Raw genomic sequence first — 21937 nt, forward strand, 5'->3', positions numbered from 1 at the left:
CATCATGGATCGGATCCTCTGGTTTCATTTCCTCCATTCTGCTCATTTTATTGCGTCTGTTTGGAACCACAGAGACGAACCGTCAGCAGCTCACTCTGATTGGCTGAAAGAAACGAATAAATGAAGAAGGAGCAGAACCTGCTGTCGGAGCAGCTGCTGCAGGATAGTAGAGGAGCTGACGCTATGAAGCGCCTCTTTACTTCTGTCTTTATTCACCAGCCAGGCTCAGGTAGATTTTAGCTTCTAGATCTGTTCCTGCATCGGTCATGGCGTCGACAGTAAGGCGCTTCGCACAGACAGAATTTCTGCACCGAGCATCTAGTATAGCGTGTAAATATGGTGCAGAAAACAAAATGGTGGACGAGCCACGGCTCCAACCAGCGAGTATTGATGAATATAAACATCTAGAGACATCGAGTCATTTAGCCCATGATGATCCAGAGGTTTTCCTCTCCACTGTCGCTACAAGCATGCTTAGTGTGAGGGATTGCTGAAGAGTCAATGAGTCGATGCAATCAGCTGGTTTTCCTTAGATAGAAAACTTTGAATCAATCTGATTGGATGATCTGGTTGATGTGGATCTATAAAGTTAGATGACATGATGTGAATTAGAGCTATAGAAATAAACTGAATAGAAACAAAATGCTCTTTTACAACAGCTGAGTTTTCTAGTTCCTCATGTTGCGTTTTTTTAAGCTTGGAGCCGGCCACAATATTAGGTACAGGTGGAGAAGCTGCGTTTTCCCTCTGAGGCGGCGTGATGCAGCAGCACTCTGGGAACAGACTATTGCTTCAGAAATATCTCTCTGTGTCTGAGCCTCTGGCCTGAGGGGGGGGGGGGGGGGGGGGGGGGGGGGTCAATGATGGCCTTCTGGACAGCAGGCATGTCGGCAGTCTGACCCATGATGGGGTCTGAGTGATGAACCAGTTAATCTGTTGATCCAGGTGATTGTTCAAGTTTTATCATTAAATTATGGAAAATAATGAACTTTATTACAATATGCTAATATTTTAAGATGGACCTGTATAATTAAATATGCAAAGCTAAACCACAGTCCTTAAATTCAATTAATAATTATTATTTAAAATAATAATTTAAATTCATCACATTTTCTTAAACTCAGAAAAGAAACAGAAATATTTATTACATATACTTGATATTAAATGTATGGTTTATAATTAATCCTTCAGTAAAATCGATTATATTCAGTTGTTTCAATTAAGAAGCTTTTATAGAAAAAATCCAACATTTTTTAACAGTAATTCTCACTTTAAACGGATCAAATAACCCATTTCTCCAATAAACCCCATTTTAAAAACCAAACCAACTAAATAGATGCAATTAATTTTAAAGAAGAGATTCAATTAGATGAATTTTGTTGAAATAAAAGGAACGAATTGCTTTTATTTCCTGTTTCTATTTTCTAAGTTTTCTACTCTTACTTAATAAAACAGCTGATCCTGACTGACAACATTTTATGTTTTAAATTAACTCATAGATTCTATGCAGAAAATCTAAGTTGGTCCTTTTTTATTTTCAAATATTTATTGCTGTAAATGGAAAGCAGTTGCATCTTAAATTTATGAGTTTTTGATCATATTATATCAAAATAATGTTTAAACTGAATTTCCTACATCATGTATTTTTTGTAGACTAAAGTAAATTATTGAAATTGAACTTTCTAAATTTTGCAGACTGTCTATTTTAATTAGAATCAGAAAAAACTGAAATGATTCTTCTGATCATGTGTTCCTGCTCCTTGGCTCCCCCTGCTGGCTGCAGACCATCGCTGCAGAGCTCAGCAGGTAAAAATATTCAGGATCTAATGAAGTAACTATCAGTAAGCAGAGACTGCAGCTGCTTAGGGGCCCCCGACCTCTTAGGGGCCCCGTCACTGACACCTGGGGCCCCCCACCCAATGTTGGACTAGGACGTCTCTTTGCAGATGTGATGGTGTAAAATATTTATCTGATATAAGTGTGACTGACCGGACCGTTTATACGGCGACACACGGCAGATTCACCACGATGGTGAGACGTTTAAACACGACACCAACAGCAAAGCAGACACGTCATTACTCTGTTAATAACTGGGTATAGTTTATTAGACAGTGGCTGGTTCTGATCCGACAGACAGGATGGCTGAAAGAGAACCGGTCAGAGGAACCAGCGCCGCCACACTTCTGGCTGACCGGAGGTGAAGGAAGGACGTTTCCCATCGGATCAGTTTGATCCAACATGGCATCGGTCTGACGGTTCTTCAGAACCTGGAGCCGCTCCAACATGTCTGGGCATGATGGAGAACCGAGCCCAGCTTCAGAACCTCACAGATTCTACAAAGTTCAGGACCCATTAGATCAGGTTTCAGTCCTCTGATACAGGGAGGATCCGTTAGCTGGTTCTGGCAAAAATAAAACCCTCTTCAGTCCAAGAGGGAAAATCTAAATCCAACAGTGGGATTTACTCCCAGTCCAACTGGGATGTTCTGGTTCTGGTTAGAGAACAAGCAGCAGGATGAAGTTCTGCTTTAAAGTAAGGTCAGTTTCTAAAGCTTCCTCAGGTGGGTCATCCTCACCTGGAGGACTGGAGAGAAGCAGAAAAAGAAGCACGGTGGGGGCTGCATGATGCTGAGGGGATGCTTTTCTTCTGCAGCTCCATCCATCAATCATATGAACGCTACCAGAAGCAGGACTGTTCCTCCTGATCATCTCCCTTTCAAACCTTCTGCAGCTAAAGCTGAAGGAGCGTCTTTCTTTCCCGGTTCTGGATTAAACTGGATTAAACTGGTTTAAACTGGATTAAACTGGATTACGGCTCCAGATGCAGCACTGGACCGTCCAGAGCTTTAGGACGGCAGCTTTTCCTTTCCTTTCTGGATTTGCTTTAAATTTGAAGAGAAATTTGTTCCAATATGATTGAAAACAAAGATTATGATTCACAAAATGGATTTTAAAGGGGATGGAACTTTAAAAAAAATAAAGTAAAAATTGGTTTTAAGAGTAAACAACAACAACAAACTAGAAAAACAGGAAAAGTTCATCGCTTGATAGATTATGAGAACCAAGATGCCCTTTTCTGCTCTAGAATCTTTAGATCTAAAAGAAAAAAATCTCAAAATGACCGAAGCTAAAAGTGAAAAAACCTCAATTTAAATTCAGAAATAAAATAAAACAGTCAAAATAAGGAAAATAATTAGTCCAGGTGACTTATTAGTTTCTGTTTCATTGAAAATCAGAATTTATTTCCCATAAATTTATTCTATATTTTCTCTTTGCTAGCGGGGCCACGTCTATAGGGCCACTGGCCCCTCTATGGATTTTCAAATATTGTTTTTTCAGAAATGGATCCGAAGCAGAAATTCAACGAATAAACTGATTATTTAGCTTCATCCTATCAGCCAATCAGCTCTAAACCCCGCCCCCATGAAAGCCAATCAGCTCTAAACCCCGCCTCCATGAAAGCCAATCAGCTCTAAACCCCGCCTCCATGAAAGCCAATCAGCTCTAAACCCCGCCTCCATGAAAGCCAATCAGCTCTAAACCCCGCCTCCATGAAAGCCAATCAGCTCTAAACCCCGCCTCCATGAAAGCCAATCAGCTCTAAACCCCGCCTCCATGAAAGCCAATCAGCTCTAAACCCCGCCTCCATGAAAGCCAATCAGCTCTAAACCCCGCCTCCATGAAAGCCAATCAGCTCTAAACCCCGCCTCCATGAAAGCCAATCAGCTCTAAACCCCGCCCCCATGAAAGCCAATCAGCTCTAAACCCCGCCCCCATGAAAGCCAATCAGCTCTAAACCCCGCCTCCATGAAAGCCAATCAGCTCTAAACCCCGCCTCCATGAAAGCCAATCAGCTCTAAACCCCGCCCCCATGAAAGCCAATCAGCTCTAAACCCCGCCCCCATGAAAGCCAATCAGCTCTAAACCCCGCCTCCATGAAAGCCAATCAGCTCTAAACCCCGCCCCCATGAAAGCCAATCAGCTCTGAACCCCGCCTCCATGAAAGCCAATCAGCATCCAGAGTTCATTTAAAGGCCTCCGATCCGCTCCTGTCTGCTCCTGTACGCAGGCGGCGATGCGCTGTGACATCATTCAGATGACGCCGTTTCCTCCCCCCTCCAGCCCCCCCTCCACCATCGTAGCTAAAGCTTCATCAGAGCGTCATTCCTCCTGGACTCTCACTGCGTTCCCTGTCTCATCTAAACCGGTCCGGCAGCAGACCGCCATGTTGAGCCTGGTTCTGCCAGAGGTTTCTATCCAATAGGGAGTTTTTCCTCTCCACTGTCGCTTCATGCTTGCTCATCATGGACAGGTTCTCTCATCCTGTGTTATCCAGCTGGACTTCCATCTTCCAGGTCCCTGAGTGAAGCTCTAGTATCAGCTCACGCAGTCCACTGGATCTCCCCATAAAGCTCAGCAGACCGTCTCTCCAACCAGCAGTCTACAGACTGACCACCTCCATCTATCTCCACTCCACCAGCCGTCTACAGACTGACCACCTCCATCTATCTCCACTCCACCAGCAGTCTACAGACTGACCAACTCCATCCATCTCCACTCCACCAGCAGTCTACAGACTGACCACCTCCATCTATCTCCACTCCACCAGCAGTCTACAGACTGACCAACTCCATCTATCTCCACTCCACCAGCAGTCTACAGACTGACCAACTCCATATATCTCCACTCCAACCAGCAGTCTACAGACTGACCACCTCCATCTATCTCCACTCCACCAGCAGTCTACAGACTGACCGACTCCATATATCTCCACTCCACCAGCAGTCTACAGACTGACCACCTCCATCTATCTCCACTCCACCAGCAGTCTACAGACTGACCGACTCCATCTATCTCCACTCCACCAGCAGTCTACAGACTGACCACCTCCATCTATCTCCACTCCACCAGCAGTCTACAGACTGACCACCTCCATCTATCTCCACTCCACCAGCAGTCTAGAGACTGACCAACTCCATCTATCTCCACTCCACCAGCAGTCTACAGACTGACCACCTCCATCTATCTCCACTCCAACCAGCAGTCTAGACTGACCAACTCCATCTATCTCCACTCCACCAGCAGTCTACAGACTGACCACCTCCATCTATCTCCACTCCACCAGCAGTCTACAGACTGACCACCTCCATCTATCTCCACTCCAACCAGCAGTCTACAGACTGACCACCTCCATCTATCTCCACTCCACCAGCAGTCTAAAGACTGACCACCTCCATCTATCTCCACTCCACCAGCAGTCTACAGACTGACCAACTCCATCTATCTCCTCTCCAACCAGCAGTCTACAGACTGACCACATCCATCTATCTCCACTCCACCAGCAGTCTACAGACTGACCACCTCCATCTATCTCCACTCCACCAGCAGTCTACAGACTGACCACCTCCATCTATCTCCACTCCAACCAGCAGTCTACAGACTGACCAACTCCATCTATCTCCACTCCACCAGCAGTCTACAGACTGACCAACTCCATCTATCTCTACTCCAACCAGCAGTCTACAGACTGACCACCTCCATCTATCTCCACTCCACCAGCAGTCTACAGACTGACCACCTCCATCTATCTCCACTCCACCAGCAGTCTACAGACTGACCACCTCCATCTATCTCCACTCCAACCAGCAGTCTACAGACTGACCGAGTCCATCTATCTCCACTCCAACCAGCAGTCTACAGACTGACCACCTCCATCTATCTCCACTCCACCAGCAGCCTACAGACTGACCACCTCCATCTATCTCCACTCCAACCAGCAGTCTACAGACTGACCAAGTCCATCTATCTCCACTCCAACCAGCAGTCTACAGACTGACCAAGTCCATCTATCTCCACTCCAACCAGCAGTCTACAGACTGACCACCTCCATCTATCTCCACTCCAACCAGCAGTCTACAGACTGACCAACTCCATCCATCTCCACTCCAACCAGCAGTCTACAGACTGACCAACTCCATCTATCTCCACTCCACCAGCAGTCTACAGACTGACCAACTCCATCTATCTCTACTCCAACCAGCAGTCTACAGACTGACCACCTCCATCTATCTCCACTCCACCAGCAGTCTACAGACTGACCACCTCCATCTATCTCCACTCCAACCAGCAGTCTACAGACTGACCGAGTCCATCTATCTCCACTCCAACCAGCAGTCTACAGACTGACCAAGTCCATCTATCTCCACTCCAACCAGCAGTCTACAGACTGACCAAGTCCATCTATCTCCACTCCAACCAGCAGTCTACAGACTGACCACCTCCATCTATCTCCACTCCAACCAGCAGTCTACAGACTGACCACCTCCATCTATCTCCACTCCAACCAGCAGTCTACAGACTGACCACCTCCATCTATCTCCACTCCAACCAGCAGTCTACAGACTGACCAAGTCCATCTATCTCCACTCCAACCAGCAGTCTACAGACTGACCACCTCCATCTATCTCCACTCCAACCAGCAGTCTACAGACTGACCACCTCCATCTATCTCCACTCCAACCAGCAGTCTACAGACTGACCACCTCCATCTATCTCCACTCCAACCAGCAGTCTACAGACTGACCAACTCCATCTATCTCCACTCCAACCAGCAGTTTCAGGCCTGGGGGGGGGAAACAGCCCTGTTCTTTACTCTGTTCATCCATATCTATCTAAATTCAGCGCTATGTTTCCTGCCGTGGTCTGAGCGCCAAAGACTAAAGTCATTTTATCAATAAATTCTCCTAATCTTTTCTCTTTGTCTGAGTTTTTCAGACTGAAATGTTTTTTTGTTTTCAGTAATAAAATCCTTTGATCACCATGAAGACCTTGGAATGCAGATCAAACTATTCTTACTTACTACATCTAATCTAATCTAATCTAATCTAATTTAATCTAATCTAATCGATTACTGGATTCATTTGTTTATTCTGATGCAAACCTACGTTTAACAGACAAAATCTGAAGTCTGCTGAAGGTTCACTGTCGAGTGTGTATAAACTTTGAAAAACTAAAAATTTTTTGTAACCATGATGATTTATTGTTTCTAGCTCTGACTTTTCAATAAAAAGATTTATAAAAAATATAAAAAATAAAGAGAGAAACATTTCAAAATGCTGAATCAAAAATGTAAAAACCCTTTGACTAGACCACCAGCTGCTCCTGATTCCTGCTTTATTTTTCCAGGTTCTGAACATAACTAACTGTTGATCCTTCCACCATGTCTGGATTATAATTTTTCCCCGTCTGTCCGTCTGAGACCGACCTGCTGCTAGAGTACGAGCTAAAGGCTCAGACACAGCCGGCTTGTTTCCAGTCGTTCCATCAGCTTTTCCTCAGCGCTGCTCCATGTGGCAGTAAACGGTTAACGGCGCAGCTCTGCTCCACGCTGAGCGCTGAGGTTTCCTGTGATGTGGCTGCAGCCCTCAGTTATTTATAGAGAGGGCTGAGCTGCAGCGGTCGGTCTGCAGACACACCCTGCAGCCTCCTTCCAGCCCAACAGGAAGCCAGAGGTCTTCACTTAGCAACGGAAAATCCTCAGCAGAAAACTTCCAGTCAGCTGTGAGAGCTGCAGCTGTTCAACATCTGGGTGGGGGGGGGGTTACTGCTGCTGGTTTTACTGCCACGAGCTCCAACATTCAGGAAAATTCTGAGGAACCAAACTGGCTCCAGCTCCCCCTGTGACACTGAGCTTTCCCTGAAACCCCTGAACGCCTCACTGGCAGCCCTGCTCACAGCAGAACAACAACCTGAACTTCAGGGGGGGGGGGGGGGGGGGGGGGGGGGGACAGATCTGAAAAGCTCATCAGCAAATGTTGGAGGTCCTGGGATAAAACCAGGAAGGACGTCTCTCCTGCCAGGATTCCTCCTCAGTCTGCAGACCAGGATCCAGCAGAACCGTCCCCCAGAGACGTCTGCAGCCGGCGGGTTCTGCCACGCAGACGGAAACAAAAACACAGAACCTGCAATAAACAGAAGGAGACGACAGAAAGCAGCTCTGCTGTGATGTCAGCGCCGCTGCTTCTGCAGCCAGGAAGCTTTAGATGTTAACAGAACATCAAACTGTTCCTGTTCAACACAAACATCCAGAATCTGCAGCCAGAGACCCGCTACGGATCACTGGAACATCAGAACCACAGGTCCGGCTCATTCAGGACCTCATTCTCTCTGCTGCAACCGACATTAAGACTGCTAAAAGCACTGTTGCATGATGGGTAATTCTGCCACAAACACAACAAACTCCCTCCTCAGGCGTCTCCTTTAGACCAGAAGTTGGGCTGTTCTTCTCCAGCAGCTCGGCTGAAAGGTGTCTGTCACGATCCGATCCGTCCCCCGGAAGCCCGATCCGTCCCGGAAGCCCGATCCGTCCCCCGGAAGCCCAATCCGTCCCCCGGAAGAACGATACGTCCCCGGAAGAACGATACGTCCCCCGGATGCACGATCCGTCCCAGAAGAACGATACGTCCCCCGGAAGCACGATACGTCCCCGGGAAGCCCGATCCGTCCTGGAAGCCCGATCCGTCCCCCGGAAGCCCGATCCGTCCCCCGGAAGCCCGATCCGTCCTGGAAGAACGATACATTCCCCGGAAGCACGATCCGTCCCGGAAGAACGATACATTCCCCGGAAGCACGATCCGTCCCGGAAGCACGATCCGTCCCGGAAGCCCGATACGTCCCCCGGAAGCCCGATCCGTCCCGGAAGAACGATACGTCCCCCGGAAGCACGATCCGTCCCGGAAAAACGATACGTCCCCCGGAAGCACGATCCATCCCGGAAGAACGATACGTCCCCTGGAAGCACGATCCGTCCCGGAAGAACGATACGTCCCCCGGAAGCACGATACGTCCCCCGGAAGCACGATCCGTCCCCCGGAAGCACGATCCGTCCCGGAAGCACGATACGTCCCCCGGAAGCACGATACGTCCCGCGGAAGCACGATACGTCCCGGAAGCCCAATCCGTCCCGGAAGCACGATGATCCGTCCCGGAAGCACGATGATCCGTCCCGGAAGCACAATGATCCGTCCCGGAAGCACAATGATCCGTCCCGTGCCCGCGCCATCAGCTCATTCGCGTATCCAGATCTACATCCGCGTCACCCTCGATTTTATTTTGTTAAAAAGACCTAATTGACGTTCTTCCCTCCCTACAATAGTAAACGTACTAAAATATAATGTGTTAAAGGTTAATAACGTATTTCCTGAGAAAATAAATGCCTGTTTTGTTTTTGGAAGCATAAAGCCTAATTGATGTGGTCTATTAACCTGAAGCAATATGCAGACATAACAAGTCTCCCTGGTATAGATATTTATTTCCAGATGCTCACGAGTCGGATAAATTATCCCGGATTTTAGACATGCGAGGATTAGATCTACTGCGATTGTTCAGACACAACTAGGGGGGGGGGCTGATTGGATCTGATAAGTTTCTCTGGTTCCTCTCTGGCAGTCGCCTAGTTACCACTGAAAGCAGTGCATCCTGGGAAACAGCATAGGTTCAATCCTCCAGTAAAGAACGGAATCGTAGGCCTCATTGTACAGCAGAATATACGCCTATATTCATCATTGCCTCCAGCAGCCATTTTCAGATCACCTGAGGCGCTCGCTTCACTGCTTCCTCCATCCACCGTCTAATGTTAATGTTTCCTTCAACGTATTAATAAAGGTTTCTTTTTAAATTGACACATGCATAACTTTTTTTATAAATCATGCCAATAGAGAAAGCAATATCTGCTAATGAATGAGCGCCATTCAAACCATGAATGAAGCAGCAGATCAGTTCCATCAACTGTTGGTCAACGTAAAGTTGCTTTAGGGACCCGTTCTATTAACGCAAAGAATGAGACAATCAGTCCCGTTGCTTTTAATAATATGTCCAAGATAACAGAACCTTCATCATACATCATGCTTTCAACAGATCTAGGGCTCTGGTTCCCAGTGTTCCCAGTTCTATGCAGCATTAAAATAATTCTACTTTGGAGGAATTAAAAGTTGCAGATTGGAAATATTAATGAATCAGAGGAATAGTTTTTAAATCCATCAATTTCTCCTCTAGCAGGTGAGACTCTGACCCCGTCTGACCCCTTCATCAAGCTGCAGGAAACCCAGTTCTGGTCCAGGTGGAACTCCGAAAGGATCCGGTTCTAACTTCACTGGAACCGTAACAGAAACCATTTAGCGTTATTTATCTCACATGGGTCCAAAGTGCTGAATGAGAGACGGGCTTCATTACCAGTAGCAGGGGCGGATTTAGGAAATCTGGGTCCCTAGGCGAAGACAGGCAGGGGCCCCTCTGAATGGAGAAGGCATAGAACAGCCCCATTCTCCAGATGTAGAAATGTTAATAGAATAGACATCCATTATCTGTTCTGGGTTGTGTCCCTCTCTTCTTGTCCCTTTTCTTCTTGTTTTCCTCTCTATGTTTTGTACTCAGCTGACTTTTCATGCTGTCTCTAAAGGAATGAAAGATTGTTTCCAAGCACTAAGCTCACTTAGCTGATTGCTCCTTCCTGTGTTTCCAAAAAGGCCAAAGTAAATAACCCAGTCCTTCTTTTCACTGTAGACAAGCCATGATCTGCTTATCTGTTCTCCATTTTCCATTTGGATGAAATAATAGCTGCATGAATCATGACAGCAGACAAGATAGAGGAGAGCAGGAGGCGGGGTTACCAATCTACTCGCTCTGGAGAGCAGAGTTCGCTGCTTTTAGATGTTGTCTCCAAAGTCTTTTTAGAAATCAAAGTGCTAGAGGGGTCTGAAAAGTGGCTAAATATAGCGACTAAAGCGCTAAGTTGGCAACACTGCTCTTTGCATGGTTTGTTTTCAAATGGTTTGCTGCTGTCTGTTTGGACCTTTCTGAACATGTGCAGCAAATGGACTGATCCAATATGGTGGACACTGAAGGGGGGGGGCTGAGACACACTGAATATTATCAGCGTTCTGATGGCATTTTAGCCAAAGGATTTTTATCAAAAACATAATTAATGTAAATAAATAAGGAATAGTTGTATTAAAGGAAAATTCCGGTTTTTAACACTTTTAGCCCATTTTCTGTAGTGTCCAGGATGAAATCGAATGATCGACACCAAAATTTTGACACTTGGTCCTGTCTCTGCTATTTGGCTCATGCAGAATCCCCCCCTGGCTGCTTCAGAATGGCTTCCATAGTGCATGTCCGATAATGTCCTTAAAACAACCTTAAACGTTCTTTTTTTAAATATGCTACTCACCGTGTCGTCAGCGCTGTTCAATGACGTTCCAAAAAAAGTTTCGTGAAGAAAAACCGTTCCTGTGTTGTTTTATTTAGCATTTTGTAAATCCCAGAACTATTTTTTCCGATACATCACAAACGCTTATAAACTTCCGGTTCGAATCTGAAGCGTTTCACACTCCAGACCACTAGTTGGTGACAATGTCTCTATACTTTGGGAATGTAGGACCACTGTGTAGGAGAAGAATCCACCTTTCGTATTCCATTTTCAGAGTTTTTTAAAGTGTTTAACAGAGACGTTAGCACCTCGACGTCGGAGTACACAGAGTGAAGCAGAAACACTTGGGCCTTGCGAAAAGACTACAACTGTGTAAACAGGCCCCATTTCCGTTTCCGGTGGCGGAGGGATATTGACTATTCCAACAGAACTCAATGGGATTTACAAAATGCTAAATAAAACACTACAGGAACGTTTTTTCTTTACGAAACTTTTTTTGGAACGTCATTGAACAGCGCTGACGACCCGATGAGTAGCATATTTTAAAAAAAGAACGTTTAAGGTTGTTTTAAGGACATTATCGGACATGCTCTATGCTAGCCATTCTGAAGCAGCCAGGGGGGGATTCTGCATGAGCCAAATAGCAGAGACAGGACCAATTGTCAAAATTTTGGTGTCGATCATTCAATTTCATCCTGGACACTACAGAAAATGGGCTAAAAGTGTTAAAAACCGGAATTTGTAGATCTATTTCATTTATTTCTTTACAAATTCTGTTTTACTAATTATTTAAAAAACAATAAGGTGATAATAAGGCTTTATTGGTCTGTGTCTTCGGCAGGCGTAGAGCTAACAGAACTGGCAGCGTTGCGAGGCAAGGGCTCAAACATGTACGGCTGGAAGCCTTCTACACCAAACCAAGCTTCTGCCGCCCTGGCGTCCTCTTCCACAACATCTTCGTCCCCGCTTTCCTCCTCTAAATAAAAAATGGATGACGGAGGAGACTCATCCACGACCTCCGACACTAAACTCTCCTCCTCTTGCATGTTTCCGCTGTCCATAGCGTTCCCTGACAGCGTCGTTTCTAAGTCACCAATTTAGTGCTACTTGGTCCCAATGGAATTTCCCATTGGGAACCTGCTAGCGCTAAGATGCTAACTGGTTAGCAAGATGCTTCCCACAAACCGGCCACAACCAAACTTGCTTGCGAACCTTCTGCCACAACAATCCCGCCCCCTTGATAATGGACCAATCACATTCACTTTATTCACTGGTGTAAAGTCGGGCGCCACTGGGAGAATTCAGGAATGCAACGGTTGGAACGGCCGCTTCCCTACGACTTTAAATTAAGTAAAAAATATGTAAAATTCCTAAATTCTGAATGTATGTTGACTTAATAAGACATAGAATTTTAATTAAACCTAATTAAATAGAAATTTCACTTCATGCAGGTCTCTTTATATATTTGAATCTCTTGCTCCGTTTTTTATTTGATGTTTTTCTGGGCCGGGCCCCTCCTGGCCCCCCTGGTATACTTGGTCTAGATCCGCCCCTGCCTCTTGCTCCGCATCATAAACCCTCCGCTGAGCGGTCAGATCTAAGCACTCAGTCGGAACCCTTTGAACTGAACCGGGCCCTCACTGACAGCTGCAGGGCTGCCGTCACCGTCTCCATGGAAACCAACACGTGGAGGGTCCCCAGCTGAGCAGGTGAGGCCGCGAGCTTTTGTCCCGAATGAAAGCGGTGGAAGCTGCTGGATCTGCGGGAGGAGCCCCACGCAGGACCCGGAGACCCAGCAGCTGCAACTTCCTCCTTACCTCCTCCTGCTGCTCCTCCTCCTCCTCCCGCTGGCTGCTCCGCTGTCCGGACGGAGGCTCCCGCATAAAATCAGTCAGTTTGCGGGTGTTTGCGGGAGTTCAGAGCGCTGAGCCGCTCAGCTGTGGGACTGACGGCGATGAATTCAAAGACCGTCGGACAAATGAGTGAGGGCGGGAATAAAGCGGCGCTGTTATAGAAATGAGGGCGGGTCGCAGCTCTGGGTCACGTGACAAACAATAAAAGGATTAAATAATAAAGAAGTTTGAACCAGAAGTTTGTGCGAAGTTACATAAAAGCCTCTAAACAGACCAGAAGTTTCCGGATGCGAAACAATAAAAGCTAAAATGCTGTTAAAATAATGTCGCTTTAAAGATAAACTTTCATTTTCTAATGAATTCTCGAACATTTTCACAGTTTTTTTGTCTAATCTACGTCATTTACTTTAAAAAGTTTCATGAATCTTGATCATGTTTTTCCAACATCTAAACAAAGCTGATAATTTAAACTGTTTAATGTTAAAAGCTCTGCTCTTAATTAATGGAACCTGAATGCAGCAGACTTTTAGAAAACATTAAGTTTTATTTTATTCTCTTTCTAACTCTGGATGATCCACCTGTTCATGGAAACCTTGTTTCTGTCTCTTAGGAACTGATCTCAGCTCCTTTATGGATGAAGATCTGCTGCTGCTTCCATCTGCAGCGCCTACCTGTCCAGGTGAGACAGCTGCAGGCTCCGCCCACCGTACCCTGGTGGGAGTTCTGTTCTCAGGCTCTAATTTCTTATTTCTAGAGGAATAAAAACACTTTGAGAATGTGATTCTGACCTGCGTGTTTTCTCCTGGAACTGTTTCAGTCTGCTTGTGTTCTCAGGACGTCCAGTCAGCTGCAGCTCCTTCATATCAGTCCTCAGAACACAAACAGCCTCTTTTATCTCTCTGACTGTTGGCAGAAAACCTAGAAAAGTTCTGCTGCAGACACTGGAGGAGCTCAGAGTTCCTCTGCAAGGACGACCTACAGGCTTACAAACCTCTGCAGACCAACCAGAGTATGAGAGAGTTTTATTATTACCACTATGGCAGAGTAATAATCCGATTAATCATGGAATCATTCTCAGGTTTAATCAGAGCTGCGACGGGTTCAGATCAGACAGTCACTTTATTCAGAGTATCTTTGCTCTATCAGTGTCTGCAGCTTCTATAATCATTCATAATCAGATGAATCAGAGGAACCTTCAGAGATCATTTCAGTCGCTGCAGAACTCCAGGCTGGTTCTAAAGGGAGACATTTATGGAGTTAATTCTGTCCCATTATTGTTGCCTGTGTAAATTATTGGTTATTCAGTTTGTGGCAACCAAAAAAACAGGCCTAAAGGCCTGGTTATCCTCCCCCAGCAGTGTGTCGCAGTGAGCGTGTCGCAGATATTTTTGATTTCTGCCCAGTATTGAAGCGTGGTCTGCGCTATGTTATTCCACGCCACAACGCCAGAGGGCCAATCAGGAACTAGCTGTGGGTCTAGATACGGCCGAGGCGGTGAGGAAGTGAGGGCAAGTTTGTGAGACAACGGAGGGACATGAGGGCCAAAAAGAGCGAGGATCCAGGGGATTTTTTTTCTATTTCGAGAATAAAGTTGTAACGAGAAACCAGTAGCTCTCAGAAGAAGATCTTTCTTCCCTAAAATGAGGAATGTGGAGCATCATGGGAAGTTAGATGTTGGAGATGTTGATGTTGGAGATCGGCCTGTTTTCCAGTGTAGTCCTGTTTCTCTGACTGTGACTAACTGGATGTGCTCTCTTCATCCTCTGACATGGGAGCTGGCTCGGAGCTCGTCTGCCTGGCTGTGTGTTTCCTGGACGGGGCCGCCTGTGGAGCTGGTTGACAGTTGCCTTTTGTATCTATGCTTCTTTTTCTATGTCTGCTTCTGTCTCCTTGAACCCCAGTCGGCCTCAGCAGATGGCCGCTCACACTGAGCCTGGTTCTGCTGGAGGTTTCTTCCTGTTCAAAGGGAGTTTTTCCTCTCCACTGTCGCTACAAGCATGCTTAGTGTGAGGGATTGCTGAAGAGTCAATGAGTCGATGCAATCAGCTGGTTTTCCTTAGATAGAAAACTTTGAATCATCTGACTGGATGATCTGGTTGAACTGTAAAGTGCCTTGAGATGACATGTGTTGTGAATTTGGCGCTATATAAATAAACTGAATTGAATTGGAAGTTCTACTTTAGCATCGGTTTGACGAATCAGGAAATCTTTTAGCGGCAGCATCAAACTGGGCAGGATGTCAAAGTGGACTCTGGTTGCTGATTGGTGGAGCTGGTCTGACATCATCTTCTGGGCGGAGCTCCAAGTTTTCTTTCTGAAACTGGTTGTTGTAGTACTAAGTATTAGGGCCGGGTTAGAGATTTTTTTTTTGTTTTGAGAATAAAGTCGTAATATTACAAGAATAAACTATTAATACTCTGAGAATAAAGTCGTAATATTACAAGAATAAACTATTAATACTCTGAGGATAAAGTCGTAATATTGCGAGAATAAAGTTGTAACATTATGAGAATAAACTTGTAATATTTTGAGAATAAAGTCGTAACTTTACAAGAATAAACTATTAATACTCTGAGGATAAAGTTACGGGAATAAAGTCATAATATTACGAGAATTAACTTGTAATGTTCCGAGAATAAAGTTGTAACAATGCGAGAATAAACTTGTAATATTTTGAGAATAAAGTCGTACTATTGCGAGAATAAAGTCGTAACATTGCGAGAATAAAGTGATAACATTACAAGAATAAACTTGTAATGTTCCGAGCATAAAGTTGTAACAATGCGAGAATAAACTTGTAATATTTTGAGAATAAAGTTGTACTATTGCGAGAATAAAGTCGTAACATTACGAGAATAAACTTGTAATACTCTGAGGATAAAGTCATAACATTACGAGAATAAAGTCATAATATTACGAGAATAAACTTGTAATGTTCCGGGGATAAAGTTGTAACAATGCGAGAATAAACTTGTAATATTTTGAGAATAAAGTCGTACTATTGCGAGAATAAAGTCATCACATTACGAGAATAAACTTGTAATATTCCGAGAATAAAGTCGTAATATTATGAGAATAAACTTGTGATATTCCGAGAATAAATTCGTGACATTACGAGAATAAAGTCGTAATATTACTAGGATAAAGTCGTAATATTACTAGGATAAAGTCGTAATATTACTAGGATAAAGTCATCATACCACAAGAAAAGAAAGCTTGGAGCTCCGCCCAGCAGATGATGGCCGACCCGCTCCACCAATCAGCAGCCAGAGTCCACTTTGACATCCTGCCCAGTTTAAAGATTTCCTAATTCGTCAAACCGATGCTAAAGTAGAACTTCCCATGATGCTCCACATTCCTCATTTTAGGGAAGAAGGGATTCTTCTGAGAGCTGTCATAAAATACTACTGGTTTCCCGTAAATTTTGGACTATTCTGTTAATATTATGACTTAATTCCCGTAATTTTATGACTACTCTCGTTGTGACTTTTTTTTCCGTAATATTACCACTTTATTTTTGTAATTTTACGACTTTATTCTTGTAACTTAACTTTATCCTCTAAATAGAAGAAAAAAAAATCTTTACCCTGGCCCTAATATCCATCCTACTTTCAAAACATTTTTTTCATTAACATTTTTTTTCAAAGTTTAGTTTCTGAATTGCACTTTTTTTTCCTTTGCAAAATGTGTTTTTTTCTTGCAACAATACTGAAACAAAGTTCACTCCATAGCTGTAGAGCTGAACTCTGGGAAACCGAGTTCTATCAAAGACCTGGATCTTTTCCCAGTGTGCCATCCTGAGCTCTGCAGAGAATAACCAGTTTATAAACAGTTTATTAACGAATGCCTGATGATTAACGACCTTATTAGTCATCAGAAGCTTGTGTTTTTTTTCCAGCACAGCCAGAAACCCTTGCAGACAAAGCCATGATTAAAGCAGCTCCTCAGTCTTCTTCTCTCCCACTAATCAGCAGCTTCCTGTTCCAGGTTGTTTATCTTTTCCTCCTTTCCTAGTTTGTCCATGTTTCCTCTGCAGCTCTGAGCGGAACAGCGAGCCCTTCCTGTTTCCTGAAGCTCTAAGTTCAGGGATTCATCCTAATAAAAACATCTAGGAGATGCTTTCTGCTCAAACAGCAAACTTTAACAAAGCTGCATGTTTAATCTTTTAGAAACACAGAGCTCCAATAAAACTGGACATTTTTCATATTGGGGAATATTTTTCAGACTCAGTAATTCCTTATAGCTGAATAGTGTTGGATGTAAAGGTGGCAAAGATGGAAATAGAGAGAAAAGGATAAATGGCGCCCCCTAGAGGCTACAACTGGAAAACAGTTAGAATCACCCTGAAACATACAAATGTCTGCTTTTTGTTTCTGGATATTTATTGACCTTCATGGCTGCTAGTCAGAACAATGGCCATCAGTTTACAGTTTAACAGAATTTCAAGTCATAAGCAAGTTCATCCCTCAGAGACATAGATGAGTCAGAAACAATTTTAAAAATATTTTTTCCAAAGAAACTGTAACTGAAAGCTTTATGTTTGTTGGAGCTACGGAGCAGATCAATCATCCTCTCACAACACAGCGCTGCATCTAGAAGCTTCAGTTCAGTGAAGGAAGCATTATGTTAAAGCTGCAAGGAACTCTGGGAAATGGAGTTTCTTTCATCACGGCTCCTAATAGGATGTTTTGTCTTCCTGGGGGAGCAGAAGCCCCTCATTCAGGCGTGTCACATGTGGCCATGCGCTGCTGCAGTTTCCCAAACAAACTCAAATGGTGATGAAGAAAAGCAAAAAATTAAAAAGTGCTGAATTTGATTCATTAATCCTCTTTTTTCGTCTCCTCTTTCGTCTCCTTCTTCGCTGCTTCTGCTGTCACCTCCACAGTCAGAAGCTCCTCCCCTTCCTTGCGTGGCGTCATCCTGATGATGACGGAGCTGTCCGCTGTCTCTGCCACAGACTCGTCTCTGTCCTCTGGAGCCGGGCTCCGGGGGACCGGAGAGCGGCGGTGCATCGGAGAAGGGGGCGGGACCGGAGAGATTGGGGGAGGAGCCTGATTAAACACAGATGGAGGAGAGGAGGCAGTTATTTGGTTAAAACTCAACAATTCCATAAAGAGGAAAGAGCAAGATAACACCCCCCCATAGACCTGACAATAACTTCTCCTCATGTCACTTATTTCTCTTTATCGATTGTTAAGCTTCCTATCCTCCTTCCTTTCCTCCCCTCCTTAAACTCCTGTACCTCTGTTTGGGCCTCAGATGGTTTGTAGACCTTCTTCAGCTTGGCGAAGGTCCCCTCAATGCCCGCCTGCTCCGTCACCTTCAGAGCAGCCTTGAACAGTTTGGGGGTGTCTGGTCGGGGCGGGATGACCTCCGCTGCCTCCTTACGTGTCTCCTTCTCCTCCGGCTTCTTGTCCTTGGTCAGCATTTTCCTGCGCAGAGAGAGGCAGACAGGAAGCCTGACCACACTGAGGTCCAACCGACACGTTTAAGGTCTGCATCCCAAAGTGGGACGTCACATTCTGTCTGACTGAGCAGAAAACCTGAGGAGGATCACAGAGATCATGTGACCTGGTTCTCCTGGACAAAGTAGAGCGAGCAGCTTGAGCTGATTAGAGATGGGAGTAATCCTGTCGAGGACACATCAGACACAGGAAGGAGAACGGAGGAAACCAGTATAAATGTCTGAGGCTGGAATCCAGAACTTTTATAGAAGTTTGCCAAATCGTCCGCTTCCTTTGGACTCTGGTGGCTCTGACCCGCTGATATGTCCCTCTACGTCTTCTAGAACCTGCGGCGGGTGATGCTGAGTCTGATCCACACAGGGCGTCACTAATGAATCCGTCAAACTAATCACATTAAACGCTTCGGTCTCTGTGAGCTTTAAGAGACAGAACCAGGAAGTACAATGACCGGATCTGATGATGCTGTGTGACATCATCTAAACTGTCCAACCAATGAGCCACTGTGACCTCACATTTCCTGAGGTTCATTTGCTGTTCCGGTAGACCTTCAAGGATCAAACTGATGTCTTCTGCATTGTATGATAAAATATTCAAACTAATATTTTATAAAGTAATAAAACCCAAATGAGAACCAAGCTTCTCTTTAACCCCCATCAATAGTAACCAATCACATCACAGAACCAGGTCCAGTTTGGTGTCCCCGGATCTTACTTGGCCTTCTTTCGCAGGAGTTTCTGGGACTCGGGATAATGGACCAGGATCTCTGCCAGGTCCTTCTTATCCAGAATGAAGAGGTTGGCGAATCCATGAGCCTTCACGTTGGCTGTTCTCCGGTTTCCCCCACCCCCGGCTAGCAGACTAACCAATCAGAGAGAAAGTCTGTCAGGATATTGATCAGCAAACTTTAAACTCAAATTTTATCTGCAGTCTTTAAGCCTTTCTGTGAGTCTGCAGAGTTTCTGACCTGATCTCTCCGAACACAGAGCCAGCTCTGATGGTGACGAACACGGTCTGCAGGTCAGGACCGCCAACCACCTGAACTTCCCCTTGCTTGATGATATACATCTCCCTTCCAATCTCCCCCTGAAACACACGGACGCCATTTCAGTGCCACGTTCAGCTCAGCAGAAGCTCCCAAACCAACACAGAAGATGAGCTCTGACCTTTTTACACACAAAGTCTCCAGGCAGGTACACAACAGACTTCAGCCTGGTCAACAGGTCGAACACCATCTGCCTGTCGCAGCCCTGCAAGACACAAACACGGCCAGATTTTCATGCTCGGCTGTTCTCTGTAGCAGCTGTTTGACGCTGGTCCAGCGGTTCTTAGTTTCTCACCTGAAAAAGTGCCACTTTGCTGACGATGGAGTAGTTGACGTCTACAGCAATGTCCAGCCTCATTTTAGCAGGTAGTTGAATCAGCAGCTCCTGTTCATCTGGAAACACACAGTCACCATGAACTCACCATGGGGCGTTCAGGAACGCTGTTGACGTTTATCCTCACCCTACGGTCTCTCTAGATTTGTCAGAGATCATAATACTGTAGGTTTCCTTTGCTTTCAGGATCCTGGCAGCTCTGTCAGCAGAGAATGGAAGCTAAAGCAGAGTGGTTTCTTCAGGTGGGATCCCTCCATATTAGATTTCTCTCGCCTTTCTGGCAGATTGGCTTGGGTTGTACTTATATAGCACTTTATCAAATCAGGAGACTTGACCAAAGTGCTTTTCATCAAATTAAGTCATTCTCCCATTAACTCACACACTGACACACTGATTGTGGCAAACTAAATTTCCACTGACAGAAGTGAGGCTGCCGTACACCGGGCCCTCTAACCGCCATCAGTAGGAAATGCAGGTAAAGTGTCTTCCCAAGGACACAGTGACACTAGAAGCCAGAGCTGGGGCTTAAAACCAACAACCCTACGGTTGCAGGGCAACCTTCGGCATCCGGTGCCACCGTCGCCCCAAGATTGAGGCCAGATCAGATGAAAAAAACAAAAACAAAACTGAAGCTACTTCAGGAAGAAAGCAATTATGTTGCTCCTATTTGCTTAGTTACCAACTTAATAGATGTTTAGTCCAATCTCCTACATACCAGAGCTCCACCACCATCACCCCTTGGCTAAGATGTTCTGCCTAAACCTGTTAGCCTGGCATTTATAGCTTTGTGGTTGCATGGATTGTTTGATGTAGCCACATGACACCAACCTATTGGCTGTAGGGTTATAAGACTATGAGGCAGAATGCTAAGAACACATACAATCTGTCTGTAAAATTTCTAGAACATCATGATGTTCATAATGAACTGTTCCGGTCCTGACCAAGTCACATCTGTGCATGCCGGAATCCACATGGGTGGAGCACCTGCCTCTGGTGTCTTTAAACTCCACCCGGGGCCATGATGGCCGCACCAATACTTCCCCACAGGAAGTCTAGTCTTGTTTCTAATGCTCAGATAACCTGCACCATCACCTGGGTTTCTAAAAGCACCCAGAAAACCATGTAGTCTTTCTGTCATATGGTGAACTATTGGTCCATTGTGAGGAGGTCTTCAGGGAGACTGAATGCCTCCTGATTAGTGCAACATCATAGAAACTGCTTCCTGAAGAATACGATGACTATCTGATACCATAGAAAGAAAATAAACTGACATAAACCTGCCTGAATGCAACAGAACCGTCTAGTTCTGCAAAAATTACCCCTCCATGGGTATAGTGATACGGGACTCACTGCCTGAAAACTGAGGTTTAGATTATCATTGCCTGATTGTCTCGAACTTCGATGCTCATCATGGACAGTTGTTCAGAACTTTCTGGATTGCCTTCTTGTTTTCAGTATCTCCGTTCTGCTGCTTACCCAGCATGCCCTGGATCTTCCAGGTGTAGTCGTACCAAGTCTTGATGCGGTTCTGGACTTCTCTGGGGATGTTGTAGGAGTTCATATACTTGACAGTGCTGTCCATACAGGCCCGGTAGTAATTTTCACCCGCTGTTGCTGCTCCGACTACATCTCTCATCTGTGACGGAGAAATCAAACCAAAAACAAGTGAGCCAAGATTAATGTAAGAAAATACTCCCCAAACCAACCCGTCAAAACAGAACCAGAACTCCTAAACAGTTTGTTGTTGGACCAACCTGACCGATCATGATGGAGAAAGCAAACACGCCCACAAAGTAATTGATGAGCTGGAAGCAGATCTCAAAGACAGTTGTTGGGTCTGGCAGTCCGCCGATGGTGATTAGCGTCTTTACAGCGAAGTAGTAACAGCGGATGTAACTGTAAACATGAAATCCTCTCATCACTGACAGGAAGTCCAAAAACAAGCCAGAACATCTTCATTGTGTCTTCGTCTTCATTTGGGTCACGGTAAGCACAAAATAGGCTTAAATCGCTGGAGCTCTAATGCGAGCAGAGACTT

At 45.2% G+C, this 21937-nt stretch overlaps 2 protein-coding genes across 11 annotated transcripts in view; both read right to left on the reverse strand.

The window, feature by feature from the left end:
• The window catches only part of kifc3 (kinesin family member C3), a 51744-nt gene extending 38561 nt beyond the window's left edge, over nt 1-13183 (reverse strand). The window contains exon 1 of the mRNA XM_038304485.1: nt 13023-13183. Coding sequence (XP_038160413.1) covers nt 13023-13088 — 66 coding nt within the window. The 5' untranslated portion in view covers nt 13089-13183. The remainder of the gene's footprint in view (nt 1-13022) is intronic.
• Nucleotides 13184-16777: 3594 nt separating this feature from the next.
• Nucleotides 16778-21937, reverse strand: part of cngb1a (cyclic nucleotide gated channel subunit beta 1a) — a 69168-nt gene continuing 64008 nt past the window's right edge. For 4 of the 10 annotated variants that reach the window (XM_038304492.1, XM_038304496.1, XM_038304495.1 and 1 more), the window contains 8 exons: nt 21654-21795; nt 21376-21535; nt 19861-19958; nt 19687-19770; nt 19488-19606; nt 19235-19381; nt 18301-18490; nt 16785-18109 (listed from right to left, as the gene is read on the reverse strand). In XM_038304492.1, coding sequence (XP_038160420.1) covers nt 17879-18109; nt 18301-18490; nt 19235-19381; nt 19488-19606; nt 19687-19770; nt 19861-19958; nt 21376-21535; nt 21654-21795 — 1171 coding nt within the window. In that variant the 3' untranslated portion in view covers nt 16785-17878. Of the gene's footprint in view, nt 18110-18300; nt 18491-19234; nt 19382-19487; nt 19607-19686; nt 19771-19860; nt 19959-21375; nt 21536-21653; nt 21796-21937 lie in introns of all 10 variants that reach the window. The other 6 variants (XM_038304498.1, XM_038304494.1, XM_038304493.1 and 3 more) reach the window with 3 other exon arrangements.

Source organism: Cyprinodon tularosa, unplaced genomic scaffold (assembly GCF_016077235.1).
Source record: "Cyprinodon tularosa strain WSP-4 unplaced genomic scaffold, ASM1607723v1 ctg534, whole genome shotgun sequence".
NCBI classification, from domain to species: domain Eukaryota; kingdom Metazoa; phylum Chordata; class Actinopteri; order Cyprinodontiformes; family Cyprinodontidae; genus Cyprinodon; species Cyprinodon tularosa.